Consider the following 16,134-nt stretch of genomic DNA (forward strand, 5'->3'; position numbering starts at 1 on the left):
GTGGGAATCCTGATTCTTGATATATTGTTTGTAAACAGAGGACCAAGGGACTGGAGTATTTCTTTGACTTCAATGGATGATGAGGCCTCAAGCTGTGAACTCAGATTGGGACTTCCAAGTATCCTGCTGCTACCTAACAGCTTGCTGAAAAATGACATAATTTGTGACATCAGCAATATGCTGTTTTAATAGAGGTTTGTAAAACGGTTTCCACCCTTCTGTGTCAATACAGAAACATCTATCCTGACTAAACCCAAGAAGGCTGCCTACTGTATTCCTCACACACGCTGCATTCATTTTACTTTTTAGGTGTATGTTGCTATAAAGTCCTGATATTTGAACAGCAATAGGAACTTGTTTAGTTATATCTGCACTAGAACTCCTATCCCATCAGTGCCAGGGAAGATGTCACTTTTCAGAAAAACAGCGGCTGCCAGTGGGAGGTTCAGCAATGCAGATTTTAATAAGGAAACTTAATTTCAAATACAGTTCACAGTTTGTACGTGGTGAAAAATGTTTCTTACCACCTGGACATTCAGGACACCGTTTGGGACAAAATAAATTTCAATTTGGTCAATGCCTTTTCATTTCAATTGATGCCTTTAAAGCATTTTGCAGCTCCACAAACAAGAGGTTTTATGCAATTGTAATAGCAACAGCAGAGAGAGTAACGCTCTAACTTAAAGATCACCTAAAATAATACCAAAAAATAACTTACAGCCTTGGCTATCAGGACTCTGAATACAATGCTGGAGTTTTAATGTTTTTGGTAAATATACCATTCTGTGCTATAATGAGAAAAGAATTATTTTCTTCATGTAAATGATAGTCCATCTAGGGTAAATTTATTTTTAAATAAGACAGAAACTAAAAAAATTTTAAAGGATCTAAACATTTTCAGAACCTTAACTGCAATAAGAGGGATGTACTTTGAACATAAAGGAATTGGCACTCTGGATTCCTTCCTGCATCATGGTATACGAAATAGGTGAATTCTCTACCTGTCAGAAACCGTAACTTGAGAGAGACAACAGCCTGCTTACAGCTCCAAGATCTACTGCAATTTTTGTTTCTGACTGACATTCTTGGAGGGAGGTTGGACTCATTCAGGGAAGACGCTCTTTGACACGTAGGTCCTAAGAAATGGTGAAGAAAAGTAATGCAGGAGGCAGACCACCTGCCTAGGTGTTTCAGTTGTGGATGAGGCAGGATACTTGCCTGTTTAGAAAACCATGGCCTGAGTTTTTCAGCCCACCACAATCTGCTCCCTGAGGCAAAGGTGCAGTGATGTAAGAACACTGAAAGAGTCAGGAAGAGCTCATGTGAAAATACAAAGGCTCTTCACCTCTTTAAATAGCACTGTCGTAGGCCTGCCTCACAGAGAAAAAATATGGAATGCATTTTTCAAGGGGGAAAACAGTCCATTGCTGTAAGATGTTCAAGCAGGAGACTAAGTTGCTGAGCACAGCTTGAGAAAGCACGGGGTAGGAAAGAAAGTTTACTTTTCTTCCTTTGTTCATTTTCTAAGCTTTTACATTCCTCCTTTCCCCCTTTTTTGTTTGTTGCCTCTCTGTACATTTTATAAGATCATAAAAATGTAAGTCTAGAAGAGATCTCAGCGATCACCTAGTCCAACTCCCTCACCAAGGCTCTGTAGCAGTGGTTATCTATCCTGTTCTGAAGAACCCCCCCCCTTTCCCTTAGTGACCCATCTTGCTGTGCACCTAGTCTTTCAGTCAGACAGCTTTTAATTTTACAAACGGTTAGGATGTTCGCTCTTTCCTTTGCTGCAAAGTATACTGATTTCTGCCTATCCTTCTGCCTATGGACATGGAAAACAACAGAAAACTGCCGCTGAGTATGAGAGGACAGGCATGCCTCTGTCCCCTCTATCCCCATCCCTCAGCCATTTCTCAGCTATTCTCCCCCAGTGCTTCCACACCCCTTGTGTCACCTCTTTGTCACATTTGCTTTCCAACTTGGGAGTCTGCACCTACCTACCTCCCTCTGGCTGCACAACTCTGGGTTAGTAGCAACTAGCAGTTTTTTGGTAAGCTTGACAACAATTCAATAAGAATGGAACAAGGCCAGGAACAAGCACAGGTTGGTTATATCGGTTATACTGCGCCTACTTCCCCTCCATGTGAAATGGGACATCCTTTGAATTTTCCCTGTGTCTGCCCATACTCTGGGTAAGGGCTTGCACAGACAGCTCCCAAGAAAACTCCCACTCCATGAATGTTTGCCATGGGAAGGGATGGTTTAGCAGGTATTCTAGGGTCTGAATGGAAGGCATGCATGCATGCACGAGGCAACTTGTTGGAAGAGTGGAAAATTCCTTCTCACATGCCAGTGGGAATCTGGGGGACTCAAAAACCACCATGTTGAGCCAGAAATGCAGGCCCTGGGGTTCAGCCCTTTCTTCAGACCTCTGATAATAAAGGTGAAAGATGGTGTACAAGAACAAAACAATTTGTGCGTTTGCCCATCACAAATTATTAGCCCCAGATGTCTGGTGATTTCTGGACTAATTTTATGTGCCTTTACTGTAGAAGGAGAGAAAACATAGTTACTATTTTCATACTTGGTTCTCACATGAAAGAATAGGGGAGGAGGAGGGGAGAAGATGCAGCTGCAAAAACAGCCAGTGAAACATAAAAATCCTCATTGTTTTGTTGTGGTTCTCAGTGCCCTTCAACTTCTGGGCACAGACAAGACCTCCCCCTGCTCAGGTTCAATACACAGGAGAGCCTTGGGGCTCAGAGCTCCCTCCCTACTTTCCCTAAGCTTTGCTGTCAATTGTGCTTTTGTTCAAGGAAAAAATTTAGCCCAATGTGTGCTAATTTATAGCCAGGAAGGCAATTAAAAAAAAAAAGTTTATTATCCTTTCCCTCCACCCCTCAAAAGCAGTGTTAAAGCAGCATTTTTTTTGGTAAACTTGACACAGATCCATGTCAGTTAAGAGTGAAACAAGGCCAGGAGCTGAGCAACAATCTTTACATCTCCCACCCCCCAAGTGAAAGGAGACATCCTTCAAATTTTCCTGGCTTCTGCCTATACTCCACAAGATGCATGTTTCGTGAAAAATTAGGCACAAAGACACACAGACGTACATGCACTAACTCATTTCCCTAGCCTTTGTCTGCAGACTTGCACTTTACACATTTCTCTCGCATATCCACTTTGATTAATACATTAGTTAAAACACTAAGGTAAGACAGAAGCTCTAATTGCTTATATAGCTACAATGTATAGACATATTTACATTTACTGCTGAACTTACTGTGTGCCTTCTTTCAGTGAATTTGGCATATCCTCAACAATCAACAAAAACTTAGACACCAATTAATCTTTATGATGAAGTTAGTTAATCCATTTCACCTCTGGATTTTCTAATTTCTTGCAAAATCTTACCACTACACAAATAGAGATTTTGCTATTATTACGGGACTGTCTTTTTTTTTTCCTCCTAGGGTGAAATGTTTTTTTCAAAATGGATTGTAAACAAAGAAACCGATGTGCCTCTATCTGCTATATATTTTAAGCAGACTCTGAGTGGAGTATCATGACTGAACACTTTCACACAAATGTGTAGGCTTTTGCTAGTACTACAGTAGTAGCACGGGTACTGAAGTAGAGGAACGGCATTCCTGTGAGGCAAGCAAGGATGGAAAGCCTTGGTTAAGGCGAGCTCTTTCTGTGCTATCTCATAGACATCAGAGAAGTTAGAGAGCGCTTCCCTCCCCAGCACTCTAGCGTGGTATCACAGAGTTGTGGGACCTTTTTAAGCTCTAAAAGACAGCCCAAACCCTTTGCACAAGGGCTGACAGTAAAGACACCTGAAGTGATTTGTTCTCCCACCTCTGCTCTCATATAGCAATGCCAATGACACAACTGTGCAGCCCTTGTACATCCTCTGCCCCCGGTTCCCCCCTCACCTCCAAATATTTAATTCAACGTTATGCAACCACAGGTCTCTTTGTGGTAAAACAGGCATCTGGATTGTCAGTGACGGTCAGATTAGCAGTTAAACAGGCACTATCAACTGCATTTGAGCTGCACCTTTAAGCAGGACTGCATACGCAGAGTTAGCATGAAGCATTTATAGTGACACGCTACAGTGTACCAGACCTGCGCAAACATTGCTCCATTTTAGGGACCACTGCAAAAGCCAACCGAGAGAGGAGTCACATGTCAGGAGCCCAGACAACAAGGCTGCGCCAGCAGCATGAACTCGTCTCTCGCGTACTCGAGGCGCGTTCATGCATTCCCGCGTGCCATGGGGACAAGTGTTTTTTTACCTTCAGCAAGCTTCACTTTGGAAACTTCCTAATTGACGCGTGTATTTGATATCACAGCCTTAAAAATATCAGCACTGTTAGCAGAAATTGGAGTCAAGTCACCAGCACAAGCCCCGAAGCTACATGGAGCCCCACTTTAAATAACAGAGGCCCAAAGAGGTAGCACAGGTTTTTAGCTCTCCTTATTCTCACCAGGATGATGAGCTTCAAACGACTGCAGCAGGTCACAGGCACCTGCAACAGCTTGAAGAATCAGGCTTTCCCACTATCTAGGGACATAATTATGAGCAGCACCTTGGCACTACTATCAAAGATTTTGAAGTTCCCTTTTTGGATTGGGTTCGGAGAGCGACAACCCCGCAAACACGGCGAGGCCGTCTGATCTCTCCTCTGCTCGCCCTAGGTACGCGCACGGGGCGTTTCTGCTCTGCATCTCCCTCCCTGCCGGGACAGGCACAGCGGGGGGAACCCTCGTCCCCTGCTCCCCACGGCCCGAGGAGCGCAGTGGGGGACCGTGACAGAGACGGGGGACGCTAACGCCACGGCGTAGGCGCGGGGCAGCTCCGCAGCCCTTGGCGGCCCCAGAGGAGGTGCGCGCGCGTCGTGCGCTCACAGGTGGCCTCTCCACAGGTGCCCTCGTCCCAGCGCGGGGGGGAGGGGCGGCGAGAGCCGTTACTGCGGCAGTGTAACGGCTCCGAATAACGTGCCCCTTCGCCGTCCCCTCAGCGGCCGGGGCGCCTAGCAACGGCGCACAAAGGCGCGGCGGTGTCCCGGCCTCCGCGGGGGTACGGGCCCGTCTTTCAGCCGCCACCGCGGCATGGTGGGCACCCACCGACACCGGTCCCGGTCCCCGCGGTCTGTCGGGGGCAGTGCGTTTCTCGCCCCCTTCCCCGCCCCTCCCGCTAGCGAGGCAGCTCAAAAGCAACCCCACATCGCCGGGGGCGTGCTGAGAGGGAAGGCAGCGCCCCAAAACGGGCCACCCCCCCTTCCTCTTTCCCCAGTTAAGTCCCTAGGGTGGGCGTCCAGGGGCGCCCCCGGGCGGCCGCCCACACGGCTGCCCCCAGCACAGTGCTCTGCGCAGGCAACGGCCCCGGACCGCTGTGCTCGCTGCCGGCGAAAATAAGTAAGTAAATAAATAAATAAAATAACCGCCCTCGCGGGCTTTTATTCCCCCGCCGCCGCCGCACGCATCATCTTTAAAATAGTAGTTAAAAATAATATTGGCTGGGAGTTCTGCCGCGCTCTCAAATCTGAGGCAGGTGAAGGTGGCAGAAGAGAGGGGGCAACAGGATGGACGAAATGCAAAGATTTTTCTTTTATTTTGTTTTTTTTCCCCGTTTTTTTTTTTTGCTCCAATTCCGCATAAGAAATTACTGCCTGAGGAGCAGATACTCCGTTTTATTGGCTCGTAAAAAAAGTTTTCAAAGCCTAATTTCCACCAGATACATTTATTTTCCGTTGAAAGCGGAATTAAAACAATACGCGCGAGTACGTGCTGTTAAACTAAAGCCATCTTTTGCCATTAATCAGAGGAGAAATGATTAGAAACGTCAGCAAAGAAGCGCTGTGTTTTAGCCGCAAAATTCAAATGTGACGAATAGCGGTCTCGCATAAGGAACACTGAGCCAGTCCAAGAAACACGAAGGGACCCTTAATCAGAGTTAAAATTCAGTGTCAGGTTACTCCTCGATATTACAGAGAACATGCCGTTCCTGGAAGGGACTTGCGGTTGTGAAATGCATCCCTTGCTAAAACACCGTTTGATGCTTGCGTTGAAGAGGAAACCAAAACAATCTTTTCCTTTCAAGCCCCGATTTCAAAACAAAACCAAAAGGGGAAAAAAAAACCCTCTAAATTTCAAACTGCAGCTTTAAACAGCTTTCCTGGCGATGTTTGCTTCAAACCTCATACGCGGACTGTCCCTCTGTTCCCGGGGTCTCCTTGCCCTCCCTTCCACCGTTTCTGGTGCTTGGATGGTAGGTTCAGAAGCAAATGCCCTGCTAAATAATTGCTAGAATTAAAAAAAAAAAAAAAAAAAAAAAAGGAAAATGCGCACCAGCATTCAGGTGCTAACCTACTTATTTGAAAGTAATTTATTTTCCATTTTGCCCGTTTTCCCCCTTTAAAACAGAACGCTGAAAGAAAGAATAAGTGCTTTAACATTTCAATGTTGTGCTCTGGTAATTACTTTTTCACTTTTCCCCTAAGTTCCAATGTGAAAACCTCACAGGGGGGTCTTTGCTGTGGCAGGGCTACAGTTCCCAATCCCAGGCGCAAGATCTGCAATTACAAGCCCATTCGGTGCCCTTCCCTATCATTAATATGCACAAAATCCTGCTGCTAATCTTATAATCTGTTTTGTTTCATCAATTGCTTGCCTAGCACCAGGCGGGAAAGAGAGAGAGAGAGACAGAAAAAAAAAAAAGAGAGAAAAAGAATAAAGCCGGAAAACACGTAAAGCTTCCTAAACTAAACTAAAAACAAAGCAAAGCGGATTTCATTTCTTATGAAGCGAAAATCGTTAAGATCGTTAAATGGGAAGCAGGGTTTTCCGCTGGGGAAGCGGGGCGGGGGGGGGGGGGGAAGGAATCAGTGAAATTTAAGAGGTAATCTGAACATATCCGAAGTCGGGCGTCGATGCGAAAAAAAAAAAAAAGCGTATTTTATTTCTCCGTAGACAGGTCACGAAATGAAGTTCCTGAGGCGGTCCGCCGCGGAAGCCAGCGCTTGTGCGCAAACAGCGCGAGCGAGGCGGCTTCATCCCGCAGGAGTCGCCGGCGGGGGGGGGGGGGGGGGAAGGCGGGCGCAGGGTGCGCGCCCACCGGCCCCTCCGCGGCCGCGCAGCCGGTTTGTCACCGGCGGCATTAAGACTTCAGTAAAACAATGAAGACATTTTTATTACTATTATTTTTTGAAATCCCCTCTTCCCCCTCGGCGCGGTATTAAGGGGATAAAACAATCTACGCCACACGGGTCCTATTGAGATTAATGAAAAAATTATGCAAAAGGAAGAGGAAAAAAAAAAAACCAACCCACCCTGTATCTCATTTTCCTTCCCCTGCGCCAGGCCTTGCCTCCGTGTTGCCTTGCACCTGGTGATTTATTAACGTAATCTGCGGGGATAACTACAAATGTGCCCCGCTCCGGCTTGTCCCAGCTCATCTTCTAAGTAATTGTTTCTCATTAGTTCTGATAATGTTGTAATAGCGTTACCCATAATTTACTCATCCCAGAATTAATAACCGAGGGTGCCCTGAAACGACCGGGGGGGGGGGGAGGGTGTGCGTGCGTGCGTGTGTGCGGCGGCCGGGAGGGGAGTTGCGAGGCGCAATATAAACAGGTAGTCTTTAATTAATCAGATTAGCCTCGAGGTCCTCGCGCGGTAACAGATCACTTAGCGCCGTCGGGCGGCCCCGCCGCTCGCCCAGCGCCGCCTCCGCACCCGCCCGGCCGCCCAACCCGGCGCGGAGGTGCGGTGAAGGCGCGGGGCGGCGGCCCGGCCGCGCGCGGGGACTGGCGGCAGCACGTAACGGTTTTACCGGTCGCTCGCGCCGCGGCCGGCAGGCCCCCGCCCGGCCCCGCTGCTCGCGCCCGCCAGGCGCCGCCTTGCCCCGCCGGCGCTGCCTGCGCCCGGCCAACCGCCCCCGGCTCAGGCCGGCACCGAGCTCGCGGCTCTCTCCCTGTCCCCTCCGCCCTCCCCGGCCCCCATCTCGTCCCGCTCCTCCAGGAGTGCGGGGCAGGCAGCGCTCGCTGTGGCTGCCCGGCCTGTCCCCGGCGGCGCCTTCAGCCGCCACCCCGACCTCCCCCACGCCGCCCGGCCCGGCCCGGCCCGACCCGACCCAAGCCGAGGTGTGCCCGCGAGGTGCCCGCCCGGGCCACGCCGCCATTTCCTGAGGGGGCAGCGGCCAGGCGGGACCCTGGGCGCGCCCGGGCTCGCTGTGCCCGCTGCTGCCACACGAGCAGCGCCGTGTAGTTCACTGTGTAGTTCCCCCCCCCCCCCAATTAAAACAAAAATAACAAAAATGTTTAAAAAATGCTGCTCGGAGATGGAGGGGAAACATAATAAGCGAGCAGATGGGAGGAATAAGCCACTGTGACTCCATACGTAAAATGGCCATGGAGGCGGTGAAAAATGAAACTAAAAAACAACTGTTTTCTATTTACAAATTTAAATAAACAGAACAGCCTTCCCCGCGGTGTTTGTCTAAGTGCAGCAGCATTGCTGCTGTGTAGGTCATGAAAAGGTTGGTGCATAGTTTAAAACTTCCCATTCTGTTAATTTCTTAAAGAACAGTCGTTCATAGTCTGAGCACAAAAGCTCATGATTTAATGAGGAACAGAAACAAAATCTCTGATTGTTGGTGTTTCAAACTTCATTGGAGTCCTCTGGCAACCACAAGTTGATCCTCTGCAGCTTCAATACCCTTTAGCCCTCCATATAAGAGTACATGCTGAATAGAGGACAATGCCTGGTTGTTATGTTTATTTACCCTTACTACAAGCTGGGTTAACCTCTTCAAAACAGCTTTACTAAGCCCGTTAACCACACGGCCCACATGACCTGTAGCCGTATCCCTAATGTGATGTAAATCTGACTCCAGACCATATGCACAAGTTCTGCTGCATTGTGCCTCCGAAAACTACAAGTTTATTGCCGTCCAACCCTTCCTGGGCTCCACGTTTCCAGGAGGAAATGGTCTGAATAGCAACCGCTTAAGAAAAAGTCAAGAGTCTTGCATTGTTGGAGCAATATTTTTAATGGCTGTTGCACATTTACGGGGGAGAGGGGAAGAGAAGTCCGCACCGGATAATGATTTTCTTCGCAATTATTTCAACCGGTGGATAATTATTCAAGACTTTGCCCTTTCTGGTGGGGCTTCTACACAAGCGCAGCAAGAAGCATAGATAAAAATAGAAGCGATTTGACCCGATTTTCAGTTGTTATTTTAACAGAGCTCACAGCTTGCATTTTGCATTTATTTATGACTTTAGTGAAGTCATAATCCTGCATTTGTAGTAGTTATCATGATGTCACACAGTCAGTGAGGTGACTTCATTGCAGGCTACGAGTACATGGGCCGTACAGGAGTAAGCAGTGCTTTCAATCTCGAATAGTTTTTAGTAATTAGCAATTCCGGCAAGTAATTATGACAGATCTGCAAAATGTAAATGAATTTTGGCTTAAGCCTCACGTATTTAATTTTTTTCCCCCAAGTATAGTCATCTTTTAAAACAGCTACTGTGACCACATGGTGAGAGCTTCATTTACCAGATCATTTTTTCTTGATGGCTGTGGCAAGCGTAACAATGTTCTGTGCCTGCTTCAGTAATGGCATGTCTATCATACTCCCATGGAAAGTAAAGGCTCCCTGGAAAAGAGAGAATATAAACTTCCTGAAAGGACCTTTGGAAATTGTCATTTGCTTTTTTTCTTTTTCTTTTTTTTTTTTTAAACACATCCGCAAAGCAGGAAATGGTAGATCCCACAGGAATCTTGAACAAGTTTCAGAACAAGACAAACTCACCAACATGAGGCAAATACAATACATTTAAAAAAAATGCGGTTGAAGTTGAGCACTTGAAAGAAGAGGCAAAAAGAGATGGGGGGGGGGAAGCCAAAAGCCCTGTAGGTAGCCTGCCTGCTTTAGCCTCTCTAGCTGACCACCCAACGGGGCAACGCAGCAGCCAGGCCGTGGGTGCCAGGCCAGGCAGGTGGCACGGAGCCTCAGGGTGAGCGTTCAGCCGGGGCTCTGTGTGTGGGTGCCACAGGGGTGGCACAAAACCGTCTGTCGATGGTTACAGCCAGTTAACCGACAGGACAAATCGTTATCTTCATCAGGAAACAGAAATGGGCTTTTCTGGGCAGGTGGAGGGAAGTTTTCTTTTCCTCATTTGGGTGTGTTTTGGAAGGTTGTGCTGCTTTGCCTCTCCCTTCAGTCTCGTGTGCTAAAGATAAACTGGGCTTGTGAATAGAGTAAGGTGGTGGGATGAAAACGGAAAAAGCAAATGGCTGTTGCACTAATATTTCCCAACTCTACCCTGCTAACAATTTAAAGCCCACCTGAACATTTGTACATACAGGGAATTTCCCAGAATTACTCCAGAACTGGCCAACATGTCACAGGAATGATGATCGCAGAGTCAAGGCAGATTTTAGAAGTCACTTTCTATTTCCAAGGATTTTGTGTTGGTATCATGGTGACAGGTGTAAAATAGTTAACTGTAGATTGCAGTTAAACACAAGAAACATCATGTATTAAGTAGAGCCACACCTGACTTGTTGCTTTGGATGCTTTAATCTACATTTGTGTTGATGAAATAGAATTTTGAAGATAAAGTGCTGTGCAACAAGATATCCCAAAGTTCAGTAATCAAACGACAAAAAAATCTTATCTGAAATTCTGACTGTACTTTGACACGTTCTTGAAAAAAGAGAGGTGGACCTCCTTCCCCTGAAGAATTTAGAAATGAAGGCCCTGCTGCAGCATTGTGTGGGATGTCTCTGTGAAGTACTGCTCCCTTTTCATGTCCTGCTGTAATCCATACAGGATCACAGGCCAATTTTAGGTTTGACAGTGAGTGAGACTAACCAAGAACAGAGTAAGGAAAGATAGCTGCATATGTGTACATGTATGCATAGGAAGAGAAATGCAGAGTAGAACAAGCAATTTTTTTTTGTTTTTCATGTATGGAGTGATAATAATTAAATGGAGGAATCTAATAAGTAAAGTGAAAATATAAACCATTTACACAAATTTTTATGAACGGTGCTGCTCCAGTGGCATATTTAGCTTGACTAAAGCAGCATTAATTAAATACTAAATCACATTTTATGCCAACTAAGACAAAAATCCACCTTAAACAGTAAATTAATACAACAGAATATTGTTGTATGTGGGAATATGCTATATTAAAGCCATTAAAAGCCTAATTTTTAAAACTATTATTCTGTTCTAAGCAGGATTTCATACTGCAGTGTGATATCCTAGGCAGGTTTGGAGAAAAATGGGACTGACAGATACTCCATGATAAATGCTTCAAATCTAATTTCGCATTTACAGAACAACCAAGCAACCCTACATAAGTAATAATAATAATATACTTTTTTATCTTTGCAACGTCTCAGCCATTTTCACTTACACTTTTAAACCTTTACAGAAAATACAACCTCAAACTGTTCCCTTTATTAATTGTTGTGAAATTAAGTTAGGAGCTAAGTAATCATTTTATGACACAGGACTTCTGTAACTCCTTCTCCAGAAAAATTCGGGTCTATGTAGTGGTCTGAAAGTACTGGTTAGTGCAAGATACATATTTGCATAGCGAGAAAAACATCTTTTAATTGTGGCTATTTCTCTGCAAGTATTCAGTCAAATAATAGCTATTGTTTGAAAGAGAAATTTGCAGGCAGGATAACAGTGATAAATAGAGATACGTTAAGGTCTGGAATCATCCTTCCTAGCTTTATGCAATAGCTGAATTAGGAGCACTGTTATTCTCAGTGCTGGCAATAGTTCACAGCAAAAGATAGGCACCAGCAATGGCAATTCTGTCCTGGGTAGACTCAGTCATGATCTGGAGGGTCCTATCCTTTCCACTGACTGTATACAGGATGCTCTTAAGTTGGGCACCTTTGTCAGTGCCTAAGTTGAGCCGGATGAATCCGGGCCAGAACGTCTCTTTACCAAGCAGAAGTTAGTTAAACAGCAGGTCTGTCTTCTGTTCTTTAAAATAACGAGTTGTAAGCTTGAAAAGGAGAACAGGGTAACAGTAGATATACTCATGAACGCTGAATCGCTTTAGGTATGCAGTTTATTCTCCTGTCAATGTGTATCTGTAATTTTGATTGGTATTAGTTTGAATTCTTGAAGGAAAAAAAAAAGTGTTTTTCTAACAGTCAAGAGTAACATGAACAAGTTGGCTTCTCTTCCTGTTCACTCAGGCTTAATTTCTGCCTGCTAATTTGCAGTGTTGAGCTAAAGTCCAGAAAAAGAAACCAATTTTGGTGCCATTGAATATACTCTATTCATTGCCACTCTTTCCACCCACAGGTTTCAACAGATAGGAAATACCAATAATTACAGCTTTGTCCCCATGCTCTCTTTTCCAATTCTGTTAGATGAAATTTGCCTTTAACATTCTTTTGATTTTCTTTCACATTAATATAAAGAAAACAAGACTTTCCGTAAACACCATTTACTTTGATAGTGTTAACCTGCTGATTAATTTAGTCATAGATCTAAATTTTCTTTTCGGCTAATTTTCTTAATAATCTCACATTTCCAGCCTGTACTTAGACTTCCAGTAGTTAGACTGTTGGATCACAAGTCGGTTCTTAAGAAAACTTGTGGCGTGAATTGGAACGACTTTTAGTGTGTGCTGCTAGGCTGGGGTTTGGATTATTTGTGTTGTGTTGTTTTGGTTCTCGCTCTCCACACTGCCAGTATAAATCATTCAGTGGGAGCCTTTTCAGAAAGGTTCCTGCCTTCAGGTGACTCCAATGTGTAAAACATGCCCTTGAAAGTAACAGCTCCTCAACATAAAGACTGACAGAGGAGTCGGGAAAAGGAGCAGCCAGAAGGCAAAGCCTGAGACGGTGTGGTGGGTGAGCACAGCTGTAGGGTGATAATGTGTAGACAAAAGCAACCTGGATGACACGAGAGGTGAGCAGACCGAGGACAACTGCAGCAATTGTTGTACTGGAGGCTGGAGCTGCAGCCTTTTTGTGGAAGGGACAGAATTATGGGCCAAAAACACTACATCCATTTTAGGCAATCCAGCACGCATTCTGCTTTCCTTATCCAAGGCCATCCTTAATGCAGCAACACAGTGAACATCCTAAAGGTGTATCGTTATGAGAAGTATGGTGACTTTTGCACTCACCAGCTTCTAGAGTATGGAAGCTGCAAGAGCTCTTTGGCTCGCCTAAAGTGAACAGCTGTGAAGACAGCACAACACAGGAGAGGAGTTTGTATTTGTACAACCTTTGACTTCGCTCAGCCTGAGAGCTGCGTGCCTCTGTCAGGAAGACTATCGGGGAATACCAGGAAAAACGCAAGGAAGAAAGGTGAACAGGCAACATTTCCCATTTGGGTAATTATGCAGACTAGTTAGAGGTTTTCCCAGTTAATTGACAAACGAGGAAAGACTCAAAGATATTTCCTTTGTGGCTTGCTCTGGGATAGCGCTCAGAAATAAAAAGAAGGCAGGCCCATCCACCTCTTCTTCTCTCTGCCAGGTTATTGGACCTGCCCACAGCGCCCGCAGAGCAGTCATTTCCTAACTCTACCTTTTGTATCAGGCCACCCTCTCCAGGCTGAATGATGAACGACCAGTACTACACAACTTGCTGCATGCCCCAGGCACCATGCCATGCTTGAATGCAATAAATTCACAACGACATTTAATGCTATGTTAAAACAGTAGTAACATTAACAAACGTAACAGCTATTTATGCGAGGTGCAGGCCGTGGCGAGTCACTTAGCAGCTCTGCTTTGAATTTCACAGTGTCCTATGTACTTTGAGAAGGGAACAGAGAGGGCTTTTGGCAAATACAGAAAGCAGCTGGAAAGGAATTAAAATTATAGAAGGCTGCTGATTTTTTCAGAAGGAAACAACAAAAAATAATAGACCTGGAAAAAAAGAGAATTGAGCATGGTCAGCCCCAGATAATACAAAGATCCAGCCTGCCAACAAAGGGAGTGATAATGCAGAGGTGACAGAGTCATTTTCCCAGGTCAGGAGCCAAGGAAACAGGCCTATGCAAAAGGAGACAAGTTAAGCATTAGGAATAACTAATGGAAGAAGTTTCCAGGGCCCTGAGAGATTGAGGAGATTCAGAACCAAACTTTTTAACACATCAGCTTGTCAGGGCTTATGCTTATACTTTATGAATCTGTTTGTGGAGAAGTGTAGCCACTACCAAAACCAACTGAGATCTAGCAAAGTTCACTGTATATTTGGTGGCTAGTCTTTGACAGCTTAGAAGACGACTCTGGCCATGTGTTGTCCTGGATCTTGGACACGGTTCTTGAACAGGTCATATGGGTATGTCATCCTTAAAGATTTCCTTTACCTATAACAGGTGGAATGTGTGAAGTCACAGAAGGAGTTTCAGCATTGGTCTGTTCATGTCAAGGCCAAAAGATGAACATTTTAACACAATGGTTCTTGGAATATAAAGTCCTTCTCTGTGCATGTGTGTGTGTGTGTTTGTGTGAGATAGCATCCAGAAACTTTTCATCTGTGAAAACTTTGGGAGTAGTTAAGAGCTTTGTAAATCTACCTTACCCTTTCATCAAAAGAGTATAATTTTCTCATGGCAGGAAGAATTTTATTTTTTTAGAAAGTAAATGGATGGGATCCAGAGCCAATGATTTCTGTATCTGCTAGGGATCAGTTTTCCTAGGGGAACCACGAAAGGAGACGAGAGCAGACAACTTCCTCAACTCTCCTGAAACCTTTTATATAATATATGATGTTACGTGGGATTTTACTCCCACAATCTTATAGTTCGTTATGTATTGCTGGATAAATTAGAGAAACAAGTTGGATAAAACTACCAGGATGCAGAACACTTCGCGCACCTCCTAGTTATGTGACACGCTTCTCTCTGAGCTGTGGCTTGGATTAAAGTACAGGAGTTAATTAAAGTAAAATAATAATTGTTCTGGGACATGTGGGACAGCGATCAGACAAGTTAGTCCCCTTTGGCTAAAAAGACTGAAGAATTAGAGGTACTCCCTCACCTGGGAATGCTTGTGGCTTTTTCCTCAGCATTTGTGCTTTCTGTGTTTATCTATGTCTCTATCTATGCCCATCTGGATGACAGTAATGAACTCACTAAGAGTGTCACTGCAGACCCTCAGTTCTTAGACCCCTGCAAACCATTTATAATCTGCATCAGTGCTGAATTTGAGGATAGGATTGGCTTTCCTAAGGTGTAGCAAGTATATGAATTCTAAAGTACCAGATAAGTCCTATAAGTTGCAATATCCTATGTGATTACAGACACAATTCCAGATGTGAGCAATGATTGTGAGAACTCCCCATTGTGTTTTGGAAACCACTGTTGTTGTTATTGGGTTACCTTGACCACTGATGAGCCTTTGCTAACAAGCCTTTGATTTGATGGTCTGTTCTACCAGCTCTCATAATGTGTGTAGCCCACAACTTTAACTCCCATGGTGACAATGGTCAGACCTTTCTTAATGATACATTTAAAATCTACACTAAACTTCTGGTCTATAGTAGAAAAAAAATTCAATTGTCTTGTATCACATGAAAGAATATAGCCAATAGCGCCATATTCATACATGTGCGTGTCGATGTATGGGCTGCTCTGGACAGGAGAGACAGCCAGTGTTTCAGGAGGAGCTTTGTGAACGTAGTCAGGAGATTTAGATGTCGCAGACTTGGAGGTACTAGTGGACCCAGTGAGCGGGTAAGGCCTTGGCATGGCCAGAAAGGAGTCTGTATAATGAGCACACTCTGGCCAGTTCAAAGTACTTGGGAGGAATTGTGTCTAGGATCATCAGTTTTCTTCTGGACCCTCTGATGAGTGGACAAGAATGAAAAGAAAGCCAAGGTATCGTTCTGTGAAACTGCAATACTGACAAGAAAGCACTGGCTGCTGAATTTTGTATTAAAGATAGCTCTAAGATGGGGATTATCTATGCTTGTGGAATTACCCCCCAAAACATCTCTACCATCAGTTAGGTGACCTGGTACCAATATGGCCATCTTAATAGGAAGGAGACTGTTGCTCAGAAGGGGAATGAACTCAAGAGTGAGGGGAAGTCCTCTGGTGTCACTCTGCTGACACAGGGTTAG

General features: G+C 45.0%; 1 protein-coding gene and 1 long non-coding RNA gene across 6 annotated transcripts in view; one reads left to right on the forward strand and one right to left on the reverse strand.

Annotated features, from left to right (window-relative positions):
• Nucleotides 1-16,134, forward strand: part of LOC104147417 (uncharacterized) — a 67,542-nt gene that overhangs the window by 18,547 nt on the left and 32,861 nt on the right. The window lies entirely within an intron of this gene.
• CLYBL (citramalyl-CoA lyase) overlaps nucleotides 8,605-16,134 on the reverse strand; it is a 180,929-nt gene continuing 173,399 nt past the window's right edge. For all 4 annotated transcript variants that reach the window (XM_068928197.1, XM_068928179.1, XM_068928187.1 and 1 more), the window contains one exon: nucleotides 8,605-9,670. In XM_068928197.1, coding sequence (XP_068784298.1) covers nucleotides 9,567-9,670 — 104 coding nt within the window. In that variant the 3' untranslated portion in view covers nucleotides 8,605-9,566. The remainder of the gene's footprint in view (nucleotides 9,671-16,134) is intronic.

This window comes from Struthio camelus, chromosome 1 (genome assembly GCF_040807025.1).
Source record: "Struthio camelus isolate bStrCam1 chromosome 1, bStrCam1.hap1, whole genome shotgun sequence".
Lineage (NCBI taxonomy): Eukaryota > Metazoa > Chordata > Aves > Struthioniformes > Struthionidae > Struthio > Struthio camelus.